Genomic DNA, 21,976 nt, shown 5'->3' on the forward strand with positions numbered 1-21,976 from the left:
CTTAAAAAAAAAAAAAAAAACCACAGAGACACATACTCTGGGTCCCTCTGAATTTCCTTGAGGAGGGGGTCCCTGGGTGGCACAAATGGTTAAGCACTTGACTTCTAGCTGAAAGGTTGGTGACTCGAACATACCCAGAGGCACCTGGGAAGACAGGCCTGGCTTCCACAAGGTCACACCCTTAAAAGTCCTGTGGAGCACAGTTCTACTCTGCATGAGGTCACCCTGAATTGGCATCAACTTGATAGCAAGTAAGAACAACTACAAATTGCCTTGGGATGAACATCTGGGTTTGAATTTTCATTGGTTATTCAATAAAGAGAACAGGTGATGGGAGAGCCCCAAGCTTGAGCTGGCTTACCTGGCCAACAGCAGTTTGCTGAGTTCTGTCCACACCTGGGCTTCTTGGGGGTCTTCTGAGGTTTTGCAGCTATGACAACCAGCATTTGTAGCAGTCAGGTTCCTTTTCATGTTTGATTGGACCCCGTGGTTGGAAGGGTTTAGTGTACACCAGGAAAGCTGTCTACTGTTTTCGAGTTTAATGAAGATCAAGCTGGGCTGTGGTGAGATGCCAGCTTACATCGTGCCCACCACGAGCAAGACGTTAGCCAGGGCCAGCTCAGAGATACAGAAGGCACGGGGTATCAGAGCTGCCTTCTGACCTTGGGGAACCACAGTGTGGCAGGGAGACAGGATATAGACATGTCCAAGGGGTCGTATGCATGCATCTACAAGTCCATTGGGGGTCCCTGACCCACAGAAGGGCATCATGAGTCAGGCTGGGAGGGAGCAGTGACCATGAGCTAGAAGGCAAGTCATTTTGAAGGGGCGGCCACTGTGGAAAATAGCCTGGTGGCTCCTCGGGCAATTAAGCTCTGAGTTACTCAGAATTAGTTATCTGCCTAAAAGAACTGAAAACACAGGCCCATGTACATTCATGTTCATAGCAGCACTGCTCACAGTAGTCCAAAGGTGGAAACAACCCTAGTATCCACTGAGGGATGAATGCTAAATACGACGTGCTCTGTCCACACACTGGAGTATTACTCTGCTGTGTAATACTGTGTGAAAACCAAAAGAACAAGTTGCCATCAAGTTAATCCCAAGCATTTCTTGGATTCCTTGGCTGCTTTTATGTGCATCTTCATATGCTGTACCAGGCCCTGTGTGGCCTAAATGGTTAAGTGTTCGACTACTAACTAAAAGGTTGGGGGTTCGAATCTAGCTGCGGTGAGGTGCCTTGGAAGAAGGGCCTGACGCTCTGCTCCCAGACCCTCTGGGCAGTTCTACTCTGTGCACATGGGCTCAGCGTGAGTTGGAATTACCTTGACAGCAACTGTTGTTCTGGTTTTCACATGGGATTTGTCTTCCCCATGTGTGACTCTGTTTCTACGTCCATTCTTCTAAGACACCACTCAGAAGGGATCACGACCTACCACACTTGGTGTGACCTCATTAAATTAACTGCTAACATCTTCAAAGAAAGACTGTCTTTCTATTTGCAGACAAGGTCACATTCATAGGCATTAGGACTTCAACATATCTTTTGGGAAATACAGTTCAATCCATGACAAGCCACAAAATGGAACCAAGCACTGTCACTGCTACACTGTGGACAAACTGAGAAAACATGCACAGTGAGGGAAGCCAGACACAAGGGCCCATATCGTGTGATTCCACTTCTATGAAACTTCAGAGCAGACAAATCTATAAAGACAGAAATAGATTAGTGGTTGCCTATGGCTTGGGGCAGGAGTTCTGGTGGTGTAGTACCTAAGACATTTGACTCCTAACCAGAAGGCTGGCAGTTCAGACCCACCAGCCATTCCTTGGAAGGAAGACTGGGCAATCTACTTCCGTAGAGATACCACCTTGGAAACCCAAGGAGGGGTCGCTGTGAGTTGGGGCCGACTCGACGGCAGTGACTTTGGGTGTTTTTTGGAGGGCTTGGGGCACTCAACTGCTAACCTAAAGGTTGGCAGTTCAAACCCACCAGTGGGTTTGAGTGAAAAAAGAGCTGGAGATCTGCTTCCATAAAGATTACAGCCTGGGAAACCCTATGGGCCACCTCTCCTCTGTCATATAAGGTCACTTTGAGTCAGATTTGACCCGATGGCACCTAACATCAGCAACAGGGCTTAAACCCAAAAAACCAAACCCAGCACCATTGAGTCGATTCTGACTCATAGTGACTCTATAGGACAGAGTAGAACTGCCCTGCAGGATTTCCAAAGCTATAAATCTTTATGGAAGCAGACTCCTTCATCTTTCTCCTGTGAAGCGGCTGGTGCATTCAAACTCTTGACCTATTGGTTAGCAGCTGAATGCCTTAGCCACTGCACCACCAGAACTCCTACAACAGGACTTGTTGTTGTGTTGTTGTTATGTGCCATCGAGTTGGACCCGACTCATAGCAACCCCTCCTTGGGTCTCCGAGGCAGTATCACTATGGAGGTAGATTGCCCCATCTTCCTTCTGAGGAGTGGCTGGTGGGTTTGAACCACCAGCCTTCTGGTCAGCAGTCAAATGCTTTAGGCACTACGCTACCAGAGCTCCCACAACAGGGCTTAGGGAAGTGGAAAATGGGGAGTGACTGTTACGGGTGCAAAGTCTCCTTTTAGAGTGATGAGAAAGTTCTAAAACTAGACAAAGACGGTGGTGGCCTAACTTTGTGACTATACTAAAACGCACTGAATCGTAGGCTTTAAATCGGTGAGCGATATGATCAGTGAATTACATCTCCATAAACCTATAAACAAACAAACAGAAGCCACCAAGCAGTCCTTCTGAGGGGTCGGGTAGCCCCCTCTTGGCAAATGCATAAGCCCCTCAGCCTTTCTGCACATCAGGGCCTGGTCAGGGACAGAACTGGGGTAGGCGAGTGAGGCACTTACTGCGGGCACAGAATCTCAGGGGGCGCCAAGAAGCCAGTCATCGAAATAAGTACTATTTAAATGCAGTCTTTTCAAATATTGGAACAAATGCCGAAAAATCTATGGTGAGCCAAAAATCAGCATTTTAAATAAAGACAGCATCAAATTCTTGATTCTTCCTTTTGCCTCAGTCTCTCATACCACTCCTTCAGGCATTCCTGCTGATAAGGAGGATTTTTTCTGATGCCCCACTTGTCTTGCCCTAGTCCCACCCACCCTGAACACCACTGGGCCCCCCCAATCAAGGCCCAAGGGGAGCAGGGACTCCCCACCACCACCCCGGCAGGCTGCCCATGTGTAGATCACGCAGCTGCGTGGGCAAAACCTGCCAGTATAATGAAAGGCCGGAGTGACATTTTTTTTCCACTCCCCGTTCCCCCCTCCCCCATCCCATGGTAATCACCAATCTTTCGTAGTCACGACATTTTAAGGAAGTGGTTTTTTTTTTGCCCCTTTTTTCTTATTTTAGAATTCTTGTATTATTACTCATTTTAAAATGACACTTGAAAAAGACAAATTTGATAAATGTGCCTTAGTCCCTGCATGGTACAAATGGTTGAGTGTTCAACTGCTAGCCAAAAGGTTGGCGGTTCTAACTGACCAGAAGTGCTTTGAAAGAAAGACCTGGAAGCCCGCTTCTGAAGGATCACAGTCTTGGAAACACCATGGAGTAATTCTGCTCTGCACACGTGGGGTCATCATGCATTGGAGGCAACTCAACGGCAATGAACAACAACAACATACACACATTCAGGCAGAATGGGAAAGTCCAGTGAAGACAGCAAGCATTCCCCAGGTCCCGCATCAGGAAGCAGTAATCACTGTGGGACAGCCATCATCCCAGGCATCTTCTGGTGTGCCTGTTTCAGAGATCTTACCCTGGCCTCGGTTTACCTTGCCCAGTGGGTTTTTTTTCTTTTTAATTTTGGTAAAATTTATACAGCATAAAATCAGCCATCTTAAAGTGAATAATTCAGTGGCATTTAGTAATTTGCAGTGTTGTGTAACCACCACCTCTACCTAGTTCCAAAACATTCTCATCACCCCAACAGGAAACCTTGTACCCATTAACAGTCACTCCCCATTTCCCCTGCCCTCAAGCCCTAGTTGTTGTTAGTGGCAGTGGAGTTGGCACCTGGCTCATGGAGACCCCGTGCACAATGGGCTGAAATACTGCCTGGACCTGTGCCGTCCCCATGTTTGGCTGTGGACCAGACTGCTGTGATCCATAGGGTTTTCCCTGGCTGACTTTCAGAAGTAGATTGCCAGGCCTTGCTTCCTAGCTCATCTTAGTCTAGAAACACTGCTGAAACCTGCTTAGCATCACACAAGCTTCTGCTGACAGGTGGGTGTTGACTGTGCACAAGATGCGCCGGCCAGGAATCAAACCTAGGTCTTTGGCATAGAGGTGAGGTGAGAGTTCTACCGTAGAAGCACTACTGGCCCTCTTCCCAGCCCTCAAGTCCTAAAAACCAACAAAACAAAACAAAACCGCACTGCCACCTGCCGGATCTGACTCATAGTGACCCCTCCTTGGCTTTCCGAGGGGTATCACTACAGAAGTAGATTGCCCAACCTTCCTCCTGAGGAGTGGCTGGTGGGTTTGAACCGCCAGCCTTCTGGTGAGCACTATGCCACCAGAGCCCATCTCTATGCATTTACATATAAGTGAGACCATACAATATGTGGTCTTTTGTGTCTGGCTTATTTCACTCAGCATGATGGTTTCAGGGTTCATCCATGTTGTTGCATGTATCAGGACTTCATTTTTCTTTATGGCTGAATAATATTCCAGTGTGTGGAAAGAACACATTGTGTTTATCCATTCATCCATTAATGGACACTTGGTTGTTTCACCTTTTGGCTGTTGTGAACAGTGCTCCTATAAACAGCTGTGTGTGAATGTATGTTTTCATTTTGGCATAAACCAAACCTAACCTTCCTCCTGAGCATGAACTTGGGCATAAACCTAGGAGCGGAATTGCTGGGTCACAGAGTTACTCTGTGTTGAACCACTGGAGGTTAAACACCAGTACTTTTAAGTTTCAGTTGTGGCTAATGTAGTGGCCTAGGGAATCCCGAATTCTGTTTCTGATTTCTCTTGCAAAAGCCAGCCTTTTTAGTTATTTAGTGTTACCGGGTGTCTTAGCTCTCTAGAGGTGCTACAATAGAAATAGGTGGGTGGCATTAATAAATAGAAATTTATTTTCTTACAGTTCAGGAGTCTAGAAGTCTGAATTTAGGGCACCAGCTCTTGGGAAAGGCTGTCTCTTAGCCCTGGGGAAAGGTCCTTGCCCCTTCAGCTTCTCTTCCTTGGCTCCTAGGTGATCTCTTTGTGGCATCTGTCACCCCCTTTTGTGCTGGCTTGTCTCTGTGCTAATCTTCTGCTTTTACTCCTCAAAGGTAGTTACCTTTAAAACACACCTGTTCTGGTTACCTTGTGCCTTTAAGATTAATCACATTGGAGAACCAATTTAGGAAGCCCATCCTTTTGATTTTGTCTCTCTAGAACCACTCTCGGTACCCAATGTGTTAGACTGGGTTCTCTAGAGAAACAAACCAGTAAAGCTTATATATATAGAGAAAGAGAAATTTATCTTAGGAAAATGGCTCACACACTTATAGAAGATGGCAAGTCCAGAAGTTCTTGGATCAAACGTCAAGCTGGAGGCTTTTCCTGACTCACACAGCTGCAGGGGCTGACAAGCTCAAGGTTGGCAGGCAGTATACCAGCTGTTGACTCCAAAGAATGACGAATCCAAGATCTCCAGGCTGAATAGTGAATTGTTCTCTCATGGGCAGTTGTAGGCAGCACAACAGGATTCCAGTCCACAGAAGAGTGTCTCTTTTTCCAGGATGTCCATAAATATACTGGAAGCAGGCCTCACCTCTAGGGAAACTCCCTTTCAATGGATTGGCTGCTCAAAACAGTCGTCTGATCCCATCATGGGAATAACCACATCACAACAGCTTAAACCACACAGAATTGTGGTCCAGCCAAGTTGATACACAGCTCCAATTATCACAACACTCTACACTGATAAGGCCACATTAACATAACAAAGAAAACTCTATTCTCAAATGGGATTATGATTACGTGCACAGGTATTGTTGTTTTTGTTAGTTGCTGTTGCATGAATTCCAACCAAGTGACTCCATGTGTGCAGAGTAGAACTGTTCCTTAGTGACCTTTCAGAAGGCTGTGACCTTTCAGAAGCAGACCACCAGGCCTGTCCTGTGAAGCATCTCTGGGGGGGTTCGAATCACCAGGCTTTTGGTTAGCACCTAAGGGTTTAACTGTTTGCACTACCCAGGGACTTTCCACAGGTATACAGACAAACAAACTCACTGCCACGGAGTTGATTCAGACTTACAGTGACCCCCACTGGGTTTCTGAGGTGATAAATCTTTGCAGAAGTAGATTGTTTCACCTTCCTTCCGTGAAGCAGCTGGTGGGTTTGAACCGCCAACCTTCTGGTTAGCAGTCAAATGCCTTAGGCACTGTGCCACCAGAGCTCCTTTCCCCACAGGTATAGGGGTTAGGATTTACAACATTTATTTTTGGAGAACACAATTCAATCCATTACAGGGGGGCCATTGTGAATAGTGGCGCAGTGGATGTGGAAGCACACATTTCTGTATAAATGTATGTTTTCATTTCTCTTGGGCACATCCCCAGGAGCGGAATTGCTGGGTCATAATTGAATGGTTTGAGGCCACCCTATCCAGTGCTTTTAAGTTGGAATTGTGACCGACGTTGAGAACTAGGAAGTTTCACACTTTCGAGAAAGTGAGCTGGGAAGGGTTTGGGCTGCAGTCACACTTGGGGACAGTGGAACTGAGACCCACCTGCCGCCCCCACCTGGCCCCCACAGCTGTTCATGGTGGACAACGGGGCGGACGACTGGCGTATCGCGATGACGTGTGAGCGGGTGCTGCTCATCTCTCTGGAGCTGGTGGTGTGTGCCGTGCACCCAGTGCCTGGCCACTACCGCTTCACGTGGACAGCGCGGCTGGCCTTCACGTACGCACCGTCGGAGGCTGAGGCGGACGTGGACGTGCTGCTGTCCATCCCCATGTTCCTGCGTCTCTACCTGCTGGGTCGCGTCATGCTGCTGCACAGCAAGATCTTCACGGACGCCTCCAGCCGCAGCATCGGCGCGCTCAACAAGGTCACCTTCAACACGCGCTTCGTCATGAAGACCCTCATGACCATCTGCCCCGGCACCGTGCTGCTCGTCTTCAGCATCTCGTCCTGGGTTGTTGCTGCCTGGACCGTGCGCGTCTGCGAGAGGTGTGTCACGGCCGCTCCGGTCCCCTGGCACTGGGCCCCAGGGACTTCATGTGCATCCGTGACTTCGGGGGCTCGGGGCTGCCCTGGCCATTGTCTGTCCCCCTGACCCAGGACCGCTGTGATCCTGTGTCCAGCCTACAACCTTAGGGACATGGGGCTCCCCAGCCACCACTTTGTCTTCCTGACCTGGGATCCTGGACACCCATGTGCAGCCCAGGACCTCAGGGATCCTGGGCTGGGGCTCCCTGACCATGGCTCCATCTCCCTGACCCAAGGACTTTCTGGGGTCCCCCATGCCTTGATCAGCCCATGACCTTAGGAACCCTGAACCGTTGCTTCCAGGTCCCTGACCCCCATGACTTCTGAGATCCTGGGACTCCCTGGACATTGTTCCATTTCCCTGACCCCAGGACACCAGTGACCCTTGTGTCCATCTATGACCTCAGGGACCCTGGAGCCATCACTTCAACCTTCTCGATCCCAGGAACCCAGTGACCCCCCCTGTCCAGCCCATGATCTGGGTAACCCTGGGGTAACCCCAAGCATTGCTTTTGTCTCCCTGACTCACAGCCCTCTGTGAACCCCTGCCCAGCCCATGACCTTGGAGACCTGGGGCTCCCAACCATCACTTCCATGTCCCTGACCTCAAGTCCCTCTGTGACCTCCTGCCCAGTCCATGACCTTGACAACCTTGTGTTGAGGCTCCCCTGGCCATCTCTTCCATGTCCCTGATCCCATGACCACTGTGACCCCTATACCTAGCCCATGACCTTGGGTACCCTGGGACCATTATTTTTGTTTCCCTGGGCCTCCAGCTCTGTGTCCCTAGCCACTTCCTACCCCTTTCCCTGGTCTCCCCTCTGGGACCTAGTCCTTCCTCCCCTACCCTCTAAGGTCTCATGCCCCCCATCCCGGCCCCTCCACTCTGGGGAGCAACCTCTGGCCTGAGCAGCAGCAGGAGCTGCAGGAATGGGGACACACCCTTCCTGCCCCCACGTGTAACCTGCTCTCCTTCTCCCCTGCCACCATGGACATAGGGAAAACATGTGAGTCCTACCTTAGCCATGTGCAGACCTGCCACCGCCGCCCACCTGTCTGCCAGGAATTTAAGATTAGCTGCCACAGCAGGGGACAGGGACAGGAGGCAGGGCTGAGCTGGGAGCCACCTGAGGCTGGGGACTGAGGGGAACCCCCAGCATGCTGAGCCCAGGTCTGGAGCCTTGGCCTGGACGGAGGTAGGCTGCCCTGGGCGCTGTGTATCTCACTGAGCTTCAGAGGGATATGGGGTGGGAGGAGGGCGGAATCGGCATATTCGAAATGGCTCAGGCTTTGCTGGGGCAGCTGACTTGGGGGTCCTGGGTTGCCTCCTGCATATGAAGGGGGTCAAGGGTGGGTGAGACTGGCCTGCCTTCAGGACCCTTTGCAGTTGGTTCTGAGCAGACCCAGCTCACAGATGAGGCAACTGGAACTTGGAGAAAAGCAAGGGGGCTTCCCTGGAAGCTTATTCCTGGGACTGTCCCCCCCAGGGGCCCCAGGAGAGGCAGGGGCCCAGCTGGCCTGCAGGGGTAGCTTGAGGAGAGAAAGTCTCACTTGGGAAGGGCCTGAGGCAGGTGGTGCTGGAATTGAGGTTCCTAGGGGTCCCTGGGTTGGACCCATTCAGCCCCTCCTGCAGACTCCCCTCCACCGGATGTTGGGCTCACAGGCGGAGGACCCCACTCCTCCTGGGATCAAGGCATAGGGTCTAGGAGTCATGGGGTCTCCTTGGACCTCTGGGTGTCCTCCCCCCCCACTGTTAGGGTGGGTCGGGACTGGGGCCACACTTGTAGAGCATCACAGCGGTTCCAGGCCAGGCCATTGCATTGGTGGGCACAGGCAGGGACGGCGGGCAGCCAATCCTAAATTCTGACCCCCGTGATGCTTGAAGCCCCACCTGCCTCGCTCTGCCCCTGCAGTTCTTGCCCCATGCTGCCCCTGCCTCCTGCATGCCCCCCTCTAGCCCCTGGGCAGCACCCACCAGAGCTCGGGCCTTAGTGTCAAATGACAGTCACTCTCTGGGCCACCCCCTACCACCAGCAAGTGGCCTAGAAGCCCAGGCTGGAGGACCAATAATGGCAACTGACTCCCCTAGAGGTGGGACCCCTCACAAATAACAGACCAGCTAGGGGGCTTCCACCTGGTATTAGGGCCACCTGTCTCTGCCCTATCTTGAGCCCCCGGCCCCAGCCCAGCCCTGGGGCCATAGGCGAAGCTGTCACCTGCTCTGTTGGAGCAACTCTCCTCCCATCCAGTTCTCCCTGCCTCTTCCATGTCCCCCACCATTGTTCTCTGACCCTGACCCCCAAGGGTGGTCTCTGCTGGCCAAGGGGTCACATATTCCCTAACCTCCCCCAGCCAAATGCTCTGGGCCTCCCCTGATGGCTGCCAAGGGGCCTTTGCAGGCTGGGGGCCAGTCTAGAACAGACCCTCCAGCCACCCCTAGAGCCAGCTCAGACTGGGCGGGGTCCCAAGAGGGGGACGCTAAATGGGGCTGGGACTGTGAGAGTTCGGCAGAGGGGAGCCACCAACGTGGCCAGGACGAAGTCACTTGCCCTCGAGCTTTGGGTCTTGCTCACTTGTTCTCAAAAGTGGAGCCCCAGGCTTCTCCTAGTACAGGGGGATCTGTACCCCCATCTGACCCACAGGCCGGGGTTGGGGCACTGAGGGTGCCATGCATCCTGGCTGCCTTCTTCCCCAACTCCTGGGTGCAATCCTCCGGCCTCTGCCTCCCCACATCCTCCTCCCTCTGGACCTCCCTGGCTGGGAAGTCCTTCCTGGTGTCTCATTGGAATCCTCCTTGCCTTTACCTTCACTCCCTGCTGCTTCTGGTGCCTCTGGCCACCTGTGTCCCCTTGTTGTCTGTGTGTGTCTCTCTGTGCAGAGGGATTGTGGGTACCCGCATCCAGGCTCCTCTGCCCCATAACCAGGGCCAGGGAGGGTGGATGTCTGGGGCAGCAGCTTGGGGGTCAGGCAGAGGGAGAGGGAGAGGGAGAGGGTGGGAGGGATGTTGGGGAGGAGGGTGTGGGTGCCCCAGGACTGTGGGGCTGCACGAGAGAAGGCTGCCCTTGGACCAGCCACCTCACTATCCCCTGCAGTGCCCTTTCTCACCTCGATACCCAGACTGGTCCACTCCCCATGGTCACAGCCCAACCCCATGAGGTGGACTTGGGGTCCTGCTGTCCTGGCCCCAGCCCTGGGGGTGGGGTATGATGAAGGCAGGAACCAGCATGAACTGATCACACCCTCTCTGGATCCCCCAGGTATCATGACAAGCAGGAGGTGACCAGCAACTTCCTGGGCGCCATGTGGCTCATCTCCATCACCTTCCTCTCCATCGGCTACGGTGACATGGTGCCCCACACCTACTGTGGGAAGGGTGTGTGCCTGCTCACTGGCATCATGGTAAGGGTGCTTCGGGGACGCTAAGTGGGGTGGGGCTGTGAGTGCTCAGCAGAGGGGAGTCCCCCGTGTGATAGGCACGTGGGTATCTTAGTCTCCTAGAGCTGCTGCTACGGAAGTATCACAAAGGGGGGAGCTTTAATAAACATAAATGTATTTTCTCACAGTTCAGGAAGCTAAAATCCACGTTTCTAAGGCACTGACTCTAGGGGAAGGCTCTCTCTGTCAGCTTAGGGAACAGTCCTGGTCTCAGCTTCCATAGCCCCAGTGTTCCTCACGTCCTTGGTGACCTCATCGTGGCATCTGCCTTTCCAGTGTTTGTTCTCACTTGGTTCCATGTCTACATTGTTGTTTTAGTTGCCATCAGTTCAGTTCTGACTCATGGTAACCTCACGTGGGGCAGACAGTTAAACATGTAACTACTGGCTGAGAGGTTGGTGGTTTGAGTCCACCCAAAGGCACTCAGAAGACAGGTCTGGCAATCTGCTACCAAAAGGCAACGGCAGTGAGTTTGGATTTTGATTTAGTTTTTATGGGAGCTAGGCCTTCTCTCCCCTCAGAGCCGCTGGGTGAGTTCGAACCACCAATGTTTTGTTTGGTGTCCGAGCATTAACCACTATGCTACGAGAACTCCTTATCTACAGGTACAAAACCTGCTGCCGTTGAGTCGATTCCAACTCATAGCAACCCTTTAGGACAGAGTAGATCTGTCCCACAGGGTTTCCAAGGCTGTGATCTTAACAGAAGCAGTTGCCACATCTCCCTCCCATGGAGCGGCTGGTTGATTTGAACCATCAACCTTTCGGTTAGCAGCGAAGTGCTTAACCACTGCACTATCAGGACTCCTAATCATAAGTTGAAGGGTTAGGATTTACAGCACATATTTTCTGGAGATACAGTTCAGTTCATAACAGAGGGCTCGATGTAGGTTGGAATCAGGGAAGGCTTTCTGGAGTTGTCCTGCCTGTGGCCTGGGAGGACATCAGGGCCAGATCCCAATGTGCCACCACCCTTTGCCCGCAGGGGGCTGGCTGCACAGCGCTCGTGGTGGCCGTGGTGGCCAGGAAGTTGGAGCTAACCAAGGCCGAGAAACACGTCCACAACTTCATGATGGACACGCAGCTCACCAAGCGGGTAAGCAGCTCCTCGCCCGGGGGGTGGGCAGTGCCCCCTTCCCGCTGAACACACTGGGCACACCTGTGCCACACACAGAAGGACACAGAGATGGCCTGGCACCTCCAGGGGAGCCTGAAATGTCAAAGAATGGCCCCTAGCGAGGAGCACAGACTCCAGGGCCCCTGTCTCAGTTTCTCCATATACAAAATGATTGTGTGGGCAGGGTCACAGTGTTCTTATTTACAACACCTGGAGGAGGCTCAGCCCGTGGTGAGCCAATGTAAGCATTTCAGAAACCCACTGCCTCACAGATGTGGGTATTCAGACACAGCCCAGCCTGCACAGTCTTGGGACTTTCTAGGAGTTTCTGGAGCTTTCTGAAGTTCACTAATATATTAATTTCCTTGAGCTGCTGTAACAAATTGCCACATGTACTGGGTGGCTTAAGATAATAGAAATTTCTTCTCACAGTTCTGGGGGCTAGGAATTAAAAATCAAGGTGTTGTGGATTGAATAAGGAGCCCAGGTGGCACAGTGGTGAAGTGGTCAGCTGCTAACCAAAAGGTCAGCAGTTTGAACCCACCAGCCATTCCAGGGGGGAAAGTGTGGCGGTCTGCTTGCGTAAAGACTACAGCTTTGAGGCAGGTCTACTCTGTCCTATGGGGTTGCTGTGCGTCAGAATTGACTTGTGTATAGGTTGAATCGTGTTCACTATAAAGATATGAGGTCCTCATGCCTGGTCCCTGTGAACATGACCTTGTTTGGAAGTAGAGTCTTTGAAGATGTGATCAGTTAGGTTAACATGAGGTCATACTGGAGGAAGGGGTCCTGATCCCATCTGAGTGGTATCCTTATAAAAGAGAAGAGACACAGAGAGACAGACAGAGGGAACCCCCTATATGTGAAGTTAGAGTGATGCTGTAGCTACGAGCCAAGGAATGCCTGGGGCTACCAGAAGCTGGGAGAGACAATAGGGACCTTTCCCTAGATCCTTCAGAGCACGCCCTGCTGACACCCTGAACGTGGACTTCTGGCCTCCAGAGCATGAGAGAGAGAGTACACTTCTATTCTAATAAACCACCCAGCTAGCAGTACTTCCTCCCAGCAGCCCCGGGAAGCACACACACCAGGCACCAGGAAGGTGGGCGCCTTTGGGAGTCTCGGAGGGAGAAGCTGCTCTGTGCCTCTCTCCTCGATGCAGGGACTCCCAGCCACCCTGGCTTCTGGCAGCACCACTGCAATCTCTGCCCCGTCATCACATGGCCATCTTATGAAGGACACCAGTCATTGGGCTTAGAACCAAAACCAAAACCAAACCCTCTGCTGTCAAGTCGTTTCCGGCTCATGGTGACCCCGGGTCACAGAGTGGAACTGCTGCACGGGGTTGTCTTGGCTGTGATACTTATACCAGCAGGTCACCAGGCCTTTCCTCCACAGTGCCTCTGGGGATGTTCCAAGCGCCAACCTTTAGGCGAGTTATCAAGCACAAACTGTTTGTGCCACCCAAGAACCTAGGGCCCCCTAATCCACTCGGATCTCATCTTAGCTACTTATGTCTGTAAAGACCCTATTTCCACCTAAGTTCACACTTTGAGATTCTGGCTGCCCATGAATTTCGGGGGAACACTAAGCCAGTATAATGCCTGTCCTGAAGAACTCTTTGTTTTCCGGCCACAGGTGAAAAACGCCGCTGCTAACGTTCTCAGGGAGACGTGGCTCATCTACAAAAACACCAGGCTGGTGAAGAAGCCAGATCACGCCCGGGTTCGGAAACACCAGCGTAAGTTCCTCCAAGCCATCCATCAGTAAGTCCTGCCCTTTCCCACTCACGTTTCTGTGTCCTCCTGGCATGGAGGCAGCCTGCCTTGGCCTCGAGAGGAGGCCACGAACCAGGCCAGGCAGCTCAGTGTGGTCCCATCATGGCGGCCCTAGGCCAGGTGGGCACGTGGTTGGGACCTGTAGCATTGGTGCTGGGAAATGATGAAGCCGGGGTCCAGGCCGGCCAGGTTTTTGGTCAGAGGGAGGCCTAGCGCAGTAGCCTAGAATTAGTCATGGAAACCACCCAACCTAAGGGACACAGCCTATTTTATTCTGTGGAGTAACCAGGATGGTTGTTACCTCTTGGATTATGAAGCATCTTCCCTTTTTGCTTTGGCTGCCAGGGAGCCAGCATTAATTTGTGACCTGACCCATGTGATCATGTGGGATAATTAGAAATTACTAATTTCCTGAGTTGCCCCTTTGTCCTGAGAATCATGTAATCAAAGGGGTCTCCACCTTGGCTATTCATTGGGGTCACTTTAGGGGCTTTTTAAAATCCCACTCTCTGAGCCACACCAGACACCGGTTATATAGTAGGCACTAGGATGCCAGGAAGGAGCTCTGGTGATGTAGTGGTTAAGGCGTTTGGCTGCTAACCAAAAAGTTGTTGGTTCAAACCCACCAGCTGCTCCGGGGAAAAATATGAGGCAGTTTGCTTCCGTAAAGATTTATATACAGCCTTGGAAAGCCAATAGGGGTCACTATGAGCAGGATCAACTCAATGACAGTGAGTTTGAGTTTGGTTTGGGTTTTGGGATGCCAGGAGGACCCTATTTAAGTGGTGGAGGTGGGAGGCTGAGTTGGGAGAGAGCAGCTGGGACAGGAGCCTAGGGTCCCTGGCTTTGGGGCATCAGACAGTAAAGGGGCCTGACCACATGAGGAGAATCAGCTCAGCCAGCTGGATTTCTTAAAATCCTATTTGATGATCTTTGTCTTTTTAAAGAAATCAGCTTTATCAAAGTATAACTGACATTCCGTAAACTGAACAGATGATATGTTGTAACAAGATTACACCTGTGAAATTATCACTACAGTCCCAAAAGTTTCCTTAACCTCTTTTAAATAGACAGTTTAGTCTATTTGTGTTTATTGTATTTGCTATTATAATCGGATTTATTTCCAGGGCTTCAAACCAGTTTGAACTGGTTCAGTCATGGCTGATGAAGCAAAACGGGAATAGACCCACATTTTTTAAAATCTGGATGATTGGGAATGGTAACTGGGACAGAAAGAATTATGGGTCGGAGCCCTGGGATGGGAGACTGGCAAACGGCATAATGAGCCCTTTCAGGAGCCTGATGCAGGAGATTGGATTACTGCCAGGACTGTTGGAGAGCGACAGACATTCAAAGCAGTGTGTTCAGCCGCCATCTTTGAGCTGGGCACTACTGTTTTCAACTCAGTCAAGAGAATTGGTTGCCATGCAACATGCATGCTACCCTTATTTTCTAAGATGAAATTTCTAGCAGGGCTTCAGCTAATTTTTTTCTGTTCTGGTTAACATTCCAGTTCACCCACATTTTAAAACTTGGGATCCATTCCAGTGTTGCTTCGTCGGCCATGATTGAACTGGGCTGAACTAATTCAAAGCCTTGTGTTCTGGTTACCTAGTGCCTCTCTGAAAGAAATATACCACAAATGGGATGGCCTTAAGACACAGGAGTTTATTCTTACAATTTGGAGGCTTTAAGTCCAAGTGCAAAGTGCCAGGCTCTAGGGTCTGGGTGAAAGCCCCTCAACCTTCGGGTCCAGCTCTGCCTCCTTCTCCCAGCCCACTGGAGCTAGAGGCGTTTCTTCACTCAGACAGCCGCTGGCTGCTGAGGCTGAGAAGCCCCAAGGTGGACAAGTGAAAAGGCACAGTCCCGATGTTACCAATCCACATGGCAGGCCATTAACTTAAGTCCATTGTAAGTCCCAAGGTCGGCAGAGCATAGCAGGCTCCTGAGCAATGACACGGCTACATTCAGGGTCCAAGCGTGCCATAGACTAGAGACTATCACCAAGGCTTCTCCTTATATACAGGAAGCACACCACATCCCAAAGGCTGCTACTCATCTGCTTGTGGTAGATCTCACCATGGAGTTGATTGCCAGTCTCATCATGGGGAATAACTACCACCAGCTGCCCAGCCACTCAACCAGGCCCAGCCAAGTTGACACACAAACATAACCATCCCACCCTGTTTATTTCTAATAATAATAACACTTCATAGAACTGTGGGGAGGCTTAAATGTGACAATGTAGAATATGCCTGGCATGGTCCCCAGCACAGAGCAGTGCTTGGTAAAGCATAGCGCCCTGCACACCTACTCCCTGCCTTTGCTTCCACCATCCCCTAAAAAGCAAGGAGAGAGGCTGGCATCCCACTTACCTACCTTCTCTGTGCTTGGCTATCAGTCCCACCTCACCTGACCCCAAGGAAGTAACATGCCTTCTCTCTAGATTCTAACAGAATAGGGTAACTAGGTGCCTTACACATAGCTCAAACTCAAAACCCACTGCTATTGAATTGATTCTGACTCATAGTGGCCCCCATTGGGTTTCCAAGGCTGTAAATCTTTACAGAAGCAGACAGCCTCATCTTTCTGCCATGGAGCTGCTGGTGGGTTCAAACCACCAACCTTTTGGTTAGCAGCCCAATGCCTTAACCACTACATCACCAGAGTACTTTCTAAAAACAGGCGTCAGTTTCCCCTGGATAGGCTCATTTGGTCATTTCACAAGTATTCCCTGTAATGGTCAGTGTGCCAGTCACGGGGGACACAGACATAGCCTTGCCCTGGACCTCACCCCAAGAGATGTTTCCAGAAGGTTTTATGAGAGAGGTGGGCAGGTAGGAATCAAGGAGATGAGCCAGGTCTCGGGACAGCCTCCTGCTCTGTGAGTTACCTGTGTCCCTTTGTCCCCCCAGAAACTCTCTCACTCATCTTTAGTTCCTTCTGCTACACCCCCCACACACACACACACAAAGTGACCCCATAAGAACAGCTGACAAAATCAAGCAAATTCGATCCAGGGCCTGAAGGGCAGATAGGATTTGGGTCGAGAGCTGAGGGATGGGAAAGCATGCAAAGTAGTTTGGATCATGAACAGGACAGAGGTGGGGAGGTGGGGAGGTGGGAATGGGCATAGGACCAGGGAGACGGGAGGTCTGATCTGGGGGCACACGGGAGCTATGGCAGGTTCTTGAGCTAGAGAATCCCCATGATGAGAATGTTGCATAAACAAGCCAGTAAAGAAACAGTCCCCAAGAGGGTGGATTGAGGGCATGGCTTGGGTTTGGGGAGTTGAGAGGGTGGATTAAGGGGCACCGCACGGGTTTGGGGATTTCCAGACAAGCCAAGAAGGATTTCCACAGGGGAGGGCATGTCAGGGCTCCTAGCAGGCCTCTTCTCTCCTCTAGGGTACCCCTAGCTCTCAACCCCCATCCTTTCCTCTTGCCCAGCCTTGACCTATGGGGCTGGGATGTTTGTGTCCTGCTCTGTCTCTCCACACTGGGCATCCCCAGGGGCTGGGCCGAGGGCTGGATCATCAGATGGGCACCGAGAGCCATTCTGGTGTCTGCCACCCTACTGATACAGGGGCTGAACTTGGATGTGTAAAGGTTGGGACATGTGGGACAAGTCCTCAAATAGTCCCCTGATCCACTTTAGCTACAGAAGAGATGGCAGGAGGGGCAGGACACATTACCTTCCCGTGTGGGCAGCTGTCCAGGGCTGAGGCTAGAGGGGCAGCTGTGGATTCAAATCCTGCCACTGGTTTTACCCCTCTGAGCCTCAGTTTTCCCCTCAATAGGTGGTGTGGGCTGTTTTCTGTACTAAATGCTGCCATCTCAAGGGCCAGGTGTTCAGCACCCCATGGGAGCTTATGAGGTTCAGCTCCCCATCCCCTCTCCCCTCCGGGGACATGGGGCTGAGGGCAGCTGCCATTGTCCCAGTCAGGAATGGGGGAGGGGAGGATTACTGAGGGGAAGAGGCAGAGGACAGGTGTGTCTCCAAGGGACTGACACTCTCAAAGGCTGGGCTCCTCCTCGGAGCCGGGTGGCACCCTCACCCCTCAGGGGGTGCGGGTGGGAGGTGGGCAGGGTCTGGCATGCTCTGCTGACTGCATTGACGTTAAAATTGCCTTGTGGTTTCTCTCTGCTCCGCCGGGTCCTGTCAGAGCTCAGAAGTAAGTGTTCTCTAGGGCCTCAGGTGGGCAGCTTGGGGCACACCACCCCTGGCTTCCAGAGGCAAGCAGCCTCATATCCACCCCAGGCCTGGGTCCCCCTTGGGGCTGGGTGTCTGAGGTCCTAAATCGGGCCCCAAGGTCTTGTGTGGGGTGGCTGAGCTGCTCCCATGGGCCCCACTGCCCCCAGTGTGCCTGACTGGGTGAGGAAAGGGGCCATAGTGCCGGGCCCTGACGACTCCACCTCACCCCTCCCTGCATGTTCCACAAGGTGACCCCCAGGGGGATTGTGCATGATGGACCCCCACCCCCAGCTGTGAGCTACACCTGACCCCACCCACCCACGTGTGCCCCCAGGCTGCGGAGTGTGAAGATGGAGCAGCGGAAGCTGAACGACCAGGCCAACACGATAGCTGACCTGGCCAAGGTGAGCTGGCCGCAGTGGTGGGGGCAGTGCCGGCACGCACAGGGCAGGCAGGCAACACAGACTCACTGGGACTAGAGACTCAGAGACTCCAGAAAGCTATCTGTGTAAGTTATTTTTTTCACCTTTGTACAAAGACCAGGAGGCTATTGTTCTAACAGAACAAGGCGACGCTGCATGGTTTAAAATCAGGAAGGGTGTGCATCAGGGTTGCCTCCTTTCACCACACTTACTCAATCTGGACGCTGAACAAATAGTCGAAGAAAGGACTATATGAAGAACGTGGCATCAGGATTGGAGGAAGACTCGTTAACAGCCTGCGATATGCAGACAACATAACCTTGCTTGCTGAAAGTGAAGATGACTTGAAGCACCTACTGATGAAGATTAAAGACTACAGCCTTCAGTATGAATTATACCTCAACATAAAGAAACCAGAAATCCTCACAACTGGACCAATAAGTAGCATCATGATAAATGGAGAAAAGATTGAAGTTGTCAGGGATTTCATTTTACTTGGGTCCACGTGGAAGCAGCAGTCAGATGATGTATTACACTGGGCATATCTTCTGCAAAAGACTTCTTTAAAGTATTGAAGAGCAAAGATGTCACTTTGGGGACTAGGGTGCACCTAACCCGAGCCATGGTGTTTTCAATTGCCTCACATGCATGTGAAAGCTGGACAGTGAATAAAGAAAACAGAATAGTTGATGCTTTTGAGTTGTGGTGTTGGCGAAGAATGCTGAAAGTACCATAGACTGCCAGAAGGACGAATAAATCTGTCCTGGAAGAAGTGCAGCAGGAATGCTCCTTGGAAGCAAGAGTGACCAGACATCGTCTCTCCTACTTTGGTCATGTTGTCAGAAGGGACCATTCCCTGGAGTAGGTATCATGCTTGGTAAAGTGGAGGGTCAACAAAAAAGGAGAAGGCCCTCAACCAGATGGATTGACACGGTGGCTGCAGTGACGGACTCGGGTATAGTGAGGATTGTGAGGACAGTGCACGACCGGGCAGTGTTTCCTTCTGTTGTATACAGAGTCCCTGTGAGTCGGATCCAACTCAACAGCACCTAAAAAAACAAGTGTTTTTTTTTTTTTAAATGTTGGCAGCTGCTTTTGCACAAAGTTAAACCTCAGAGTGGGCCTAATAGAGCCATCAATGCTGGATGCCGCACAGGCATCCAGAAGTCGCCCTTGGGCTCTCGGGGCTATGCTGCCTGACACAGGCCAGGCTGAGGGTCAGAGGCCTGTGAGGGGCCTTCAGGGTACACTCAGCAAGTGCCCACCAGACTGGGATCAGCTGGCTAGTAGGAGGGGAGGGGGTCATGGCCAAGCAAAGGTGGGGCAGCCGCACTGTGCAGTTGGGTGAGGTGTGGTTGGGAGAGGGCTGGGTGTCTGGTCCCTGTTCCTTCCCACCCAGTGGGGTGTTGAGGGGATGATTTCCTGGGTCCATGGGGTGTCAGGGTAGGGTGAAGCCTCCTAGACCACCTCTTTGTCAGGGACATAGCTGAGGGCTTTCTCAGACCTGAGTCCTGCCTGGCCCTTCAAGCCTACTGTGGTTGGTCGGTTGTGGAGTGCCATCATTGCGCCACCTGGTGGCAATGAATGGCATCTCCTCCAAGGGCTGCTCCCTGATCCTGTACCTCCCACTCTCCCTCCAAACTGGCCCCTATTTGTTGGGTGGTGGGGAGCAGTTGAGGTGATGGAGGCCCCAAACCACAGCTGTAACAGTAATTGTGGCTGGTGGTGTTGATGGAGCTGGGCCAGGCCCCTGGTCTGTGCTTGAGGCTAGGCCTCAGGGCAGCCACCTCCCCACTCAGACTCCCAACTCCCTACTCCCCAAATGCAGGATGAGGGGGCAGCTTGTAACCCAGCTGGGCTCCCCTGGTCTCCTCGTACTCAACCAAGTTCCCAGCGCCTGCTACCCCCACCCTGCCGTTCCCCACCTGGAGCCATATCCCCAGACCTTCTCCCAGGGACTTGGGATAACAACACTGCCCCACTAGGACCAGCGCCTTGGCCAGGACCCCATCCTTAGGATGTGGGTGCTCCCCCTGCAGGGCTGGGAGAGTTTCTATTTAGAGGTTATGTAGTGGGGAGACCCTTCTCGATGTATGGGGACTCCCCCCAATCCAGGATCTGTCAAACCCTTGCGTAGGGCATGCCATATGACTAGATGATCCACTTGGGCAGCTCGGGTCACATCCACCCCGGGGAGCACCCTTAGGGCCCCCCCAACCAAGGCTCACCATCCATCTCTGTCTGTCTGTCTCACTCTCCACCGCCCGTCCGCCTCCCACAGACCCAGAGTGTCATGTATGAGCTGGTGATGGAGCTGCACGCCCAGCATGAGGACCTGGAGAGCCGCCTGGCCACCCTGGAGAGCCGCCTGGATGCACTGGCTGCCTCCCTGCAGGCCCTGCCAGGTCTCGTCGCCCAAGCCATACGCCCACTGCCACCGCCCCTGCCGCCCCGGCCCAGCCCTGGGCCCCAGGCCCCGGCTGCCTGGAGCCCCTCCAGCCGGCAGCTGCCCATGGCCCCCTCGGACTGTAGGTGACGGTCCTGCCCGCCACCAGACCCCAAATCTTGGCCATCGTGTGGCCGCCGCCTCCACACCGCCCAGGGGGACCTGTCCAGCGGCACCTCCAGGAGAGCACCAAGCCGCAGTTGAGTGGGCGAGGCTTCCTGCTCCACCTTGGGCCTCCCATTTCCACCCTGCTGGGACAGGGGGGAGGCCTGGAGCTTCCCCGGTCCCCTGGCCCCCGGTGGGCGAGGAGCAGCTAAGGGGGGTTCTTGCCAATTCTGAATAAAGCAGGACCCAAGTTGCTGCCTATTGAGTGTAGTGGGATGGGGGTAGTGCCATCACTTCCTGGGAGGCTGACGTCCTTACCCAGAGGCCCGGGACAGGTGTGGGGGACCAGTGAGTCTCCCTAGCCTGTCCCTACCACGACCCCAGCCCTGGTAGTCCAGGCCCAAGCTCAGTAGGGATGGCTTCCTGAGGACAGGCACTCCAGCCGGGCACCCAGGAGGCATCTGAGGAACACTCCTCCCTTCCCTCGTCTGCCTGCTGGCTTTGATGGGGCCCACCGGTGTCTCAGATTCTGGTGGGGAAGGTAAGAGGCAGCATCGGGTCATTCCCTGGACACAGTAAGTGCCTGCTGTATACAGGGAACAGGATATGACCACAAACACTTTTCGCCAGAACCCGCCCAGGTTAGGATAGGGAAACTGAGGCACAGGGCCTTGGACCCACCTACCTGAGGCCACCCTGTGGGGAGTGTTGAAACCAGGATCCCAACTGGGGGCCACAGGCCAAAGTGAAGAAAATGGACTTGGTGACAGGCACCCCATGGAGGGCTTTGTGAGCAGGGGGAGCATAGGGGGGATCCTGGGGTTAACTACTTCCGCTGGGGTGGGCAGACAGGAAGGTTCCTGACATATGTAAAACCAGAAAGGTCCCCTGGGGCCTTGAGTGTGGGGTGCTGGGTCCAGGCCGAGCTAGGTTCAGGGCAGGGAGAGTCAGGCTGAGGCAGGGTGGGGGCAGAAGTGGGCACAGGGAAAGGGAAGGCCAAGCTGGGGGCTGAGGTGGGGGAGGGGTGGGCCAAGGTGGGGACCAAAATGGGAGTGGGACCAGGCCAGGTGGGAGGCAGGTGTGGGGGGGCAGACCAGGGCTTGGAGGGGCAGCTGAGGCAGGGATGCTTTTGGGGATCAGGCTTAGGTAGGGAACAGGCCAGAGGATGGGAGTGGCAGACTGAGGTGGGGGCCAAGGCGGAGGGAGGGAGGGTG

The 21,976-nt window shown here is 52.9% G+C and overlaps 1 protein-coding gene across 1 annotated transcript in view; it reads left to right on the forward strand.

The window, feature by feature from the left end:
- The window catches only part of KCNN1 (potassium calcium-activated channel subfamily N member 1), a 22,484-nt gene extending 1,737 nt beyond the window's left edge, over positions 1-20,747 (forward strand). Inside the window, exons 3-10 of the mRNA XM_042781592.1 lie at positions 6,809-7,227; positions 8,265-8,273; positions 10,524-10,665; positions 11,686-11,796; positions 13,456-13,583; positions 17,761-17,769; positions 18,124-18,193; positions 20,493-20,747. Coding sequence (XP_042637526.1) covers positions 6,809-7,227; positions 8,265-8,273; positions 10,524-10,665; positions 11,686-11,796; positions 13,456-13,583; positions 17,761-17,769; positions 18,124-18,193; positions 20,493-20,747 — 1,143 coding nt within the window. The remainder of the gene's footprint in view (positions 1-6,808; positions 7,228-8,264; positions 8,274-10,523; positions 10,666-11,685; positions 11,797-13,455; positions 13,584-17,760; positions 17,770-18,123; positions 18,194-20,492) is intronic.
- The last annotated feature ends 1,229 nt before the right edge of the window (positions 20,748-21,976 follow it).

This window comes from Orycteropus afer, unplaced genomic scaffold (assembly GCF_000298275.1).
Source record: "Orycteropus afer afer isolate SDZICR_OR568_19922 unplaced genomic scaffold, OryAfe1.0 scaffold00136, whole genome shotgun sequence".
Lineage (NCBI taxonomy): Eukaryota > Metazoa > Chordata > Mammalia > Tubulidentata > Orycteropodidae > Orycteropus > Orycteropus afer.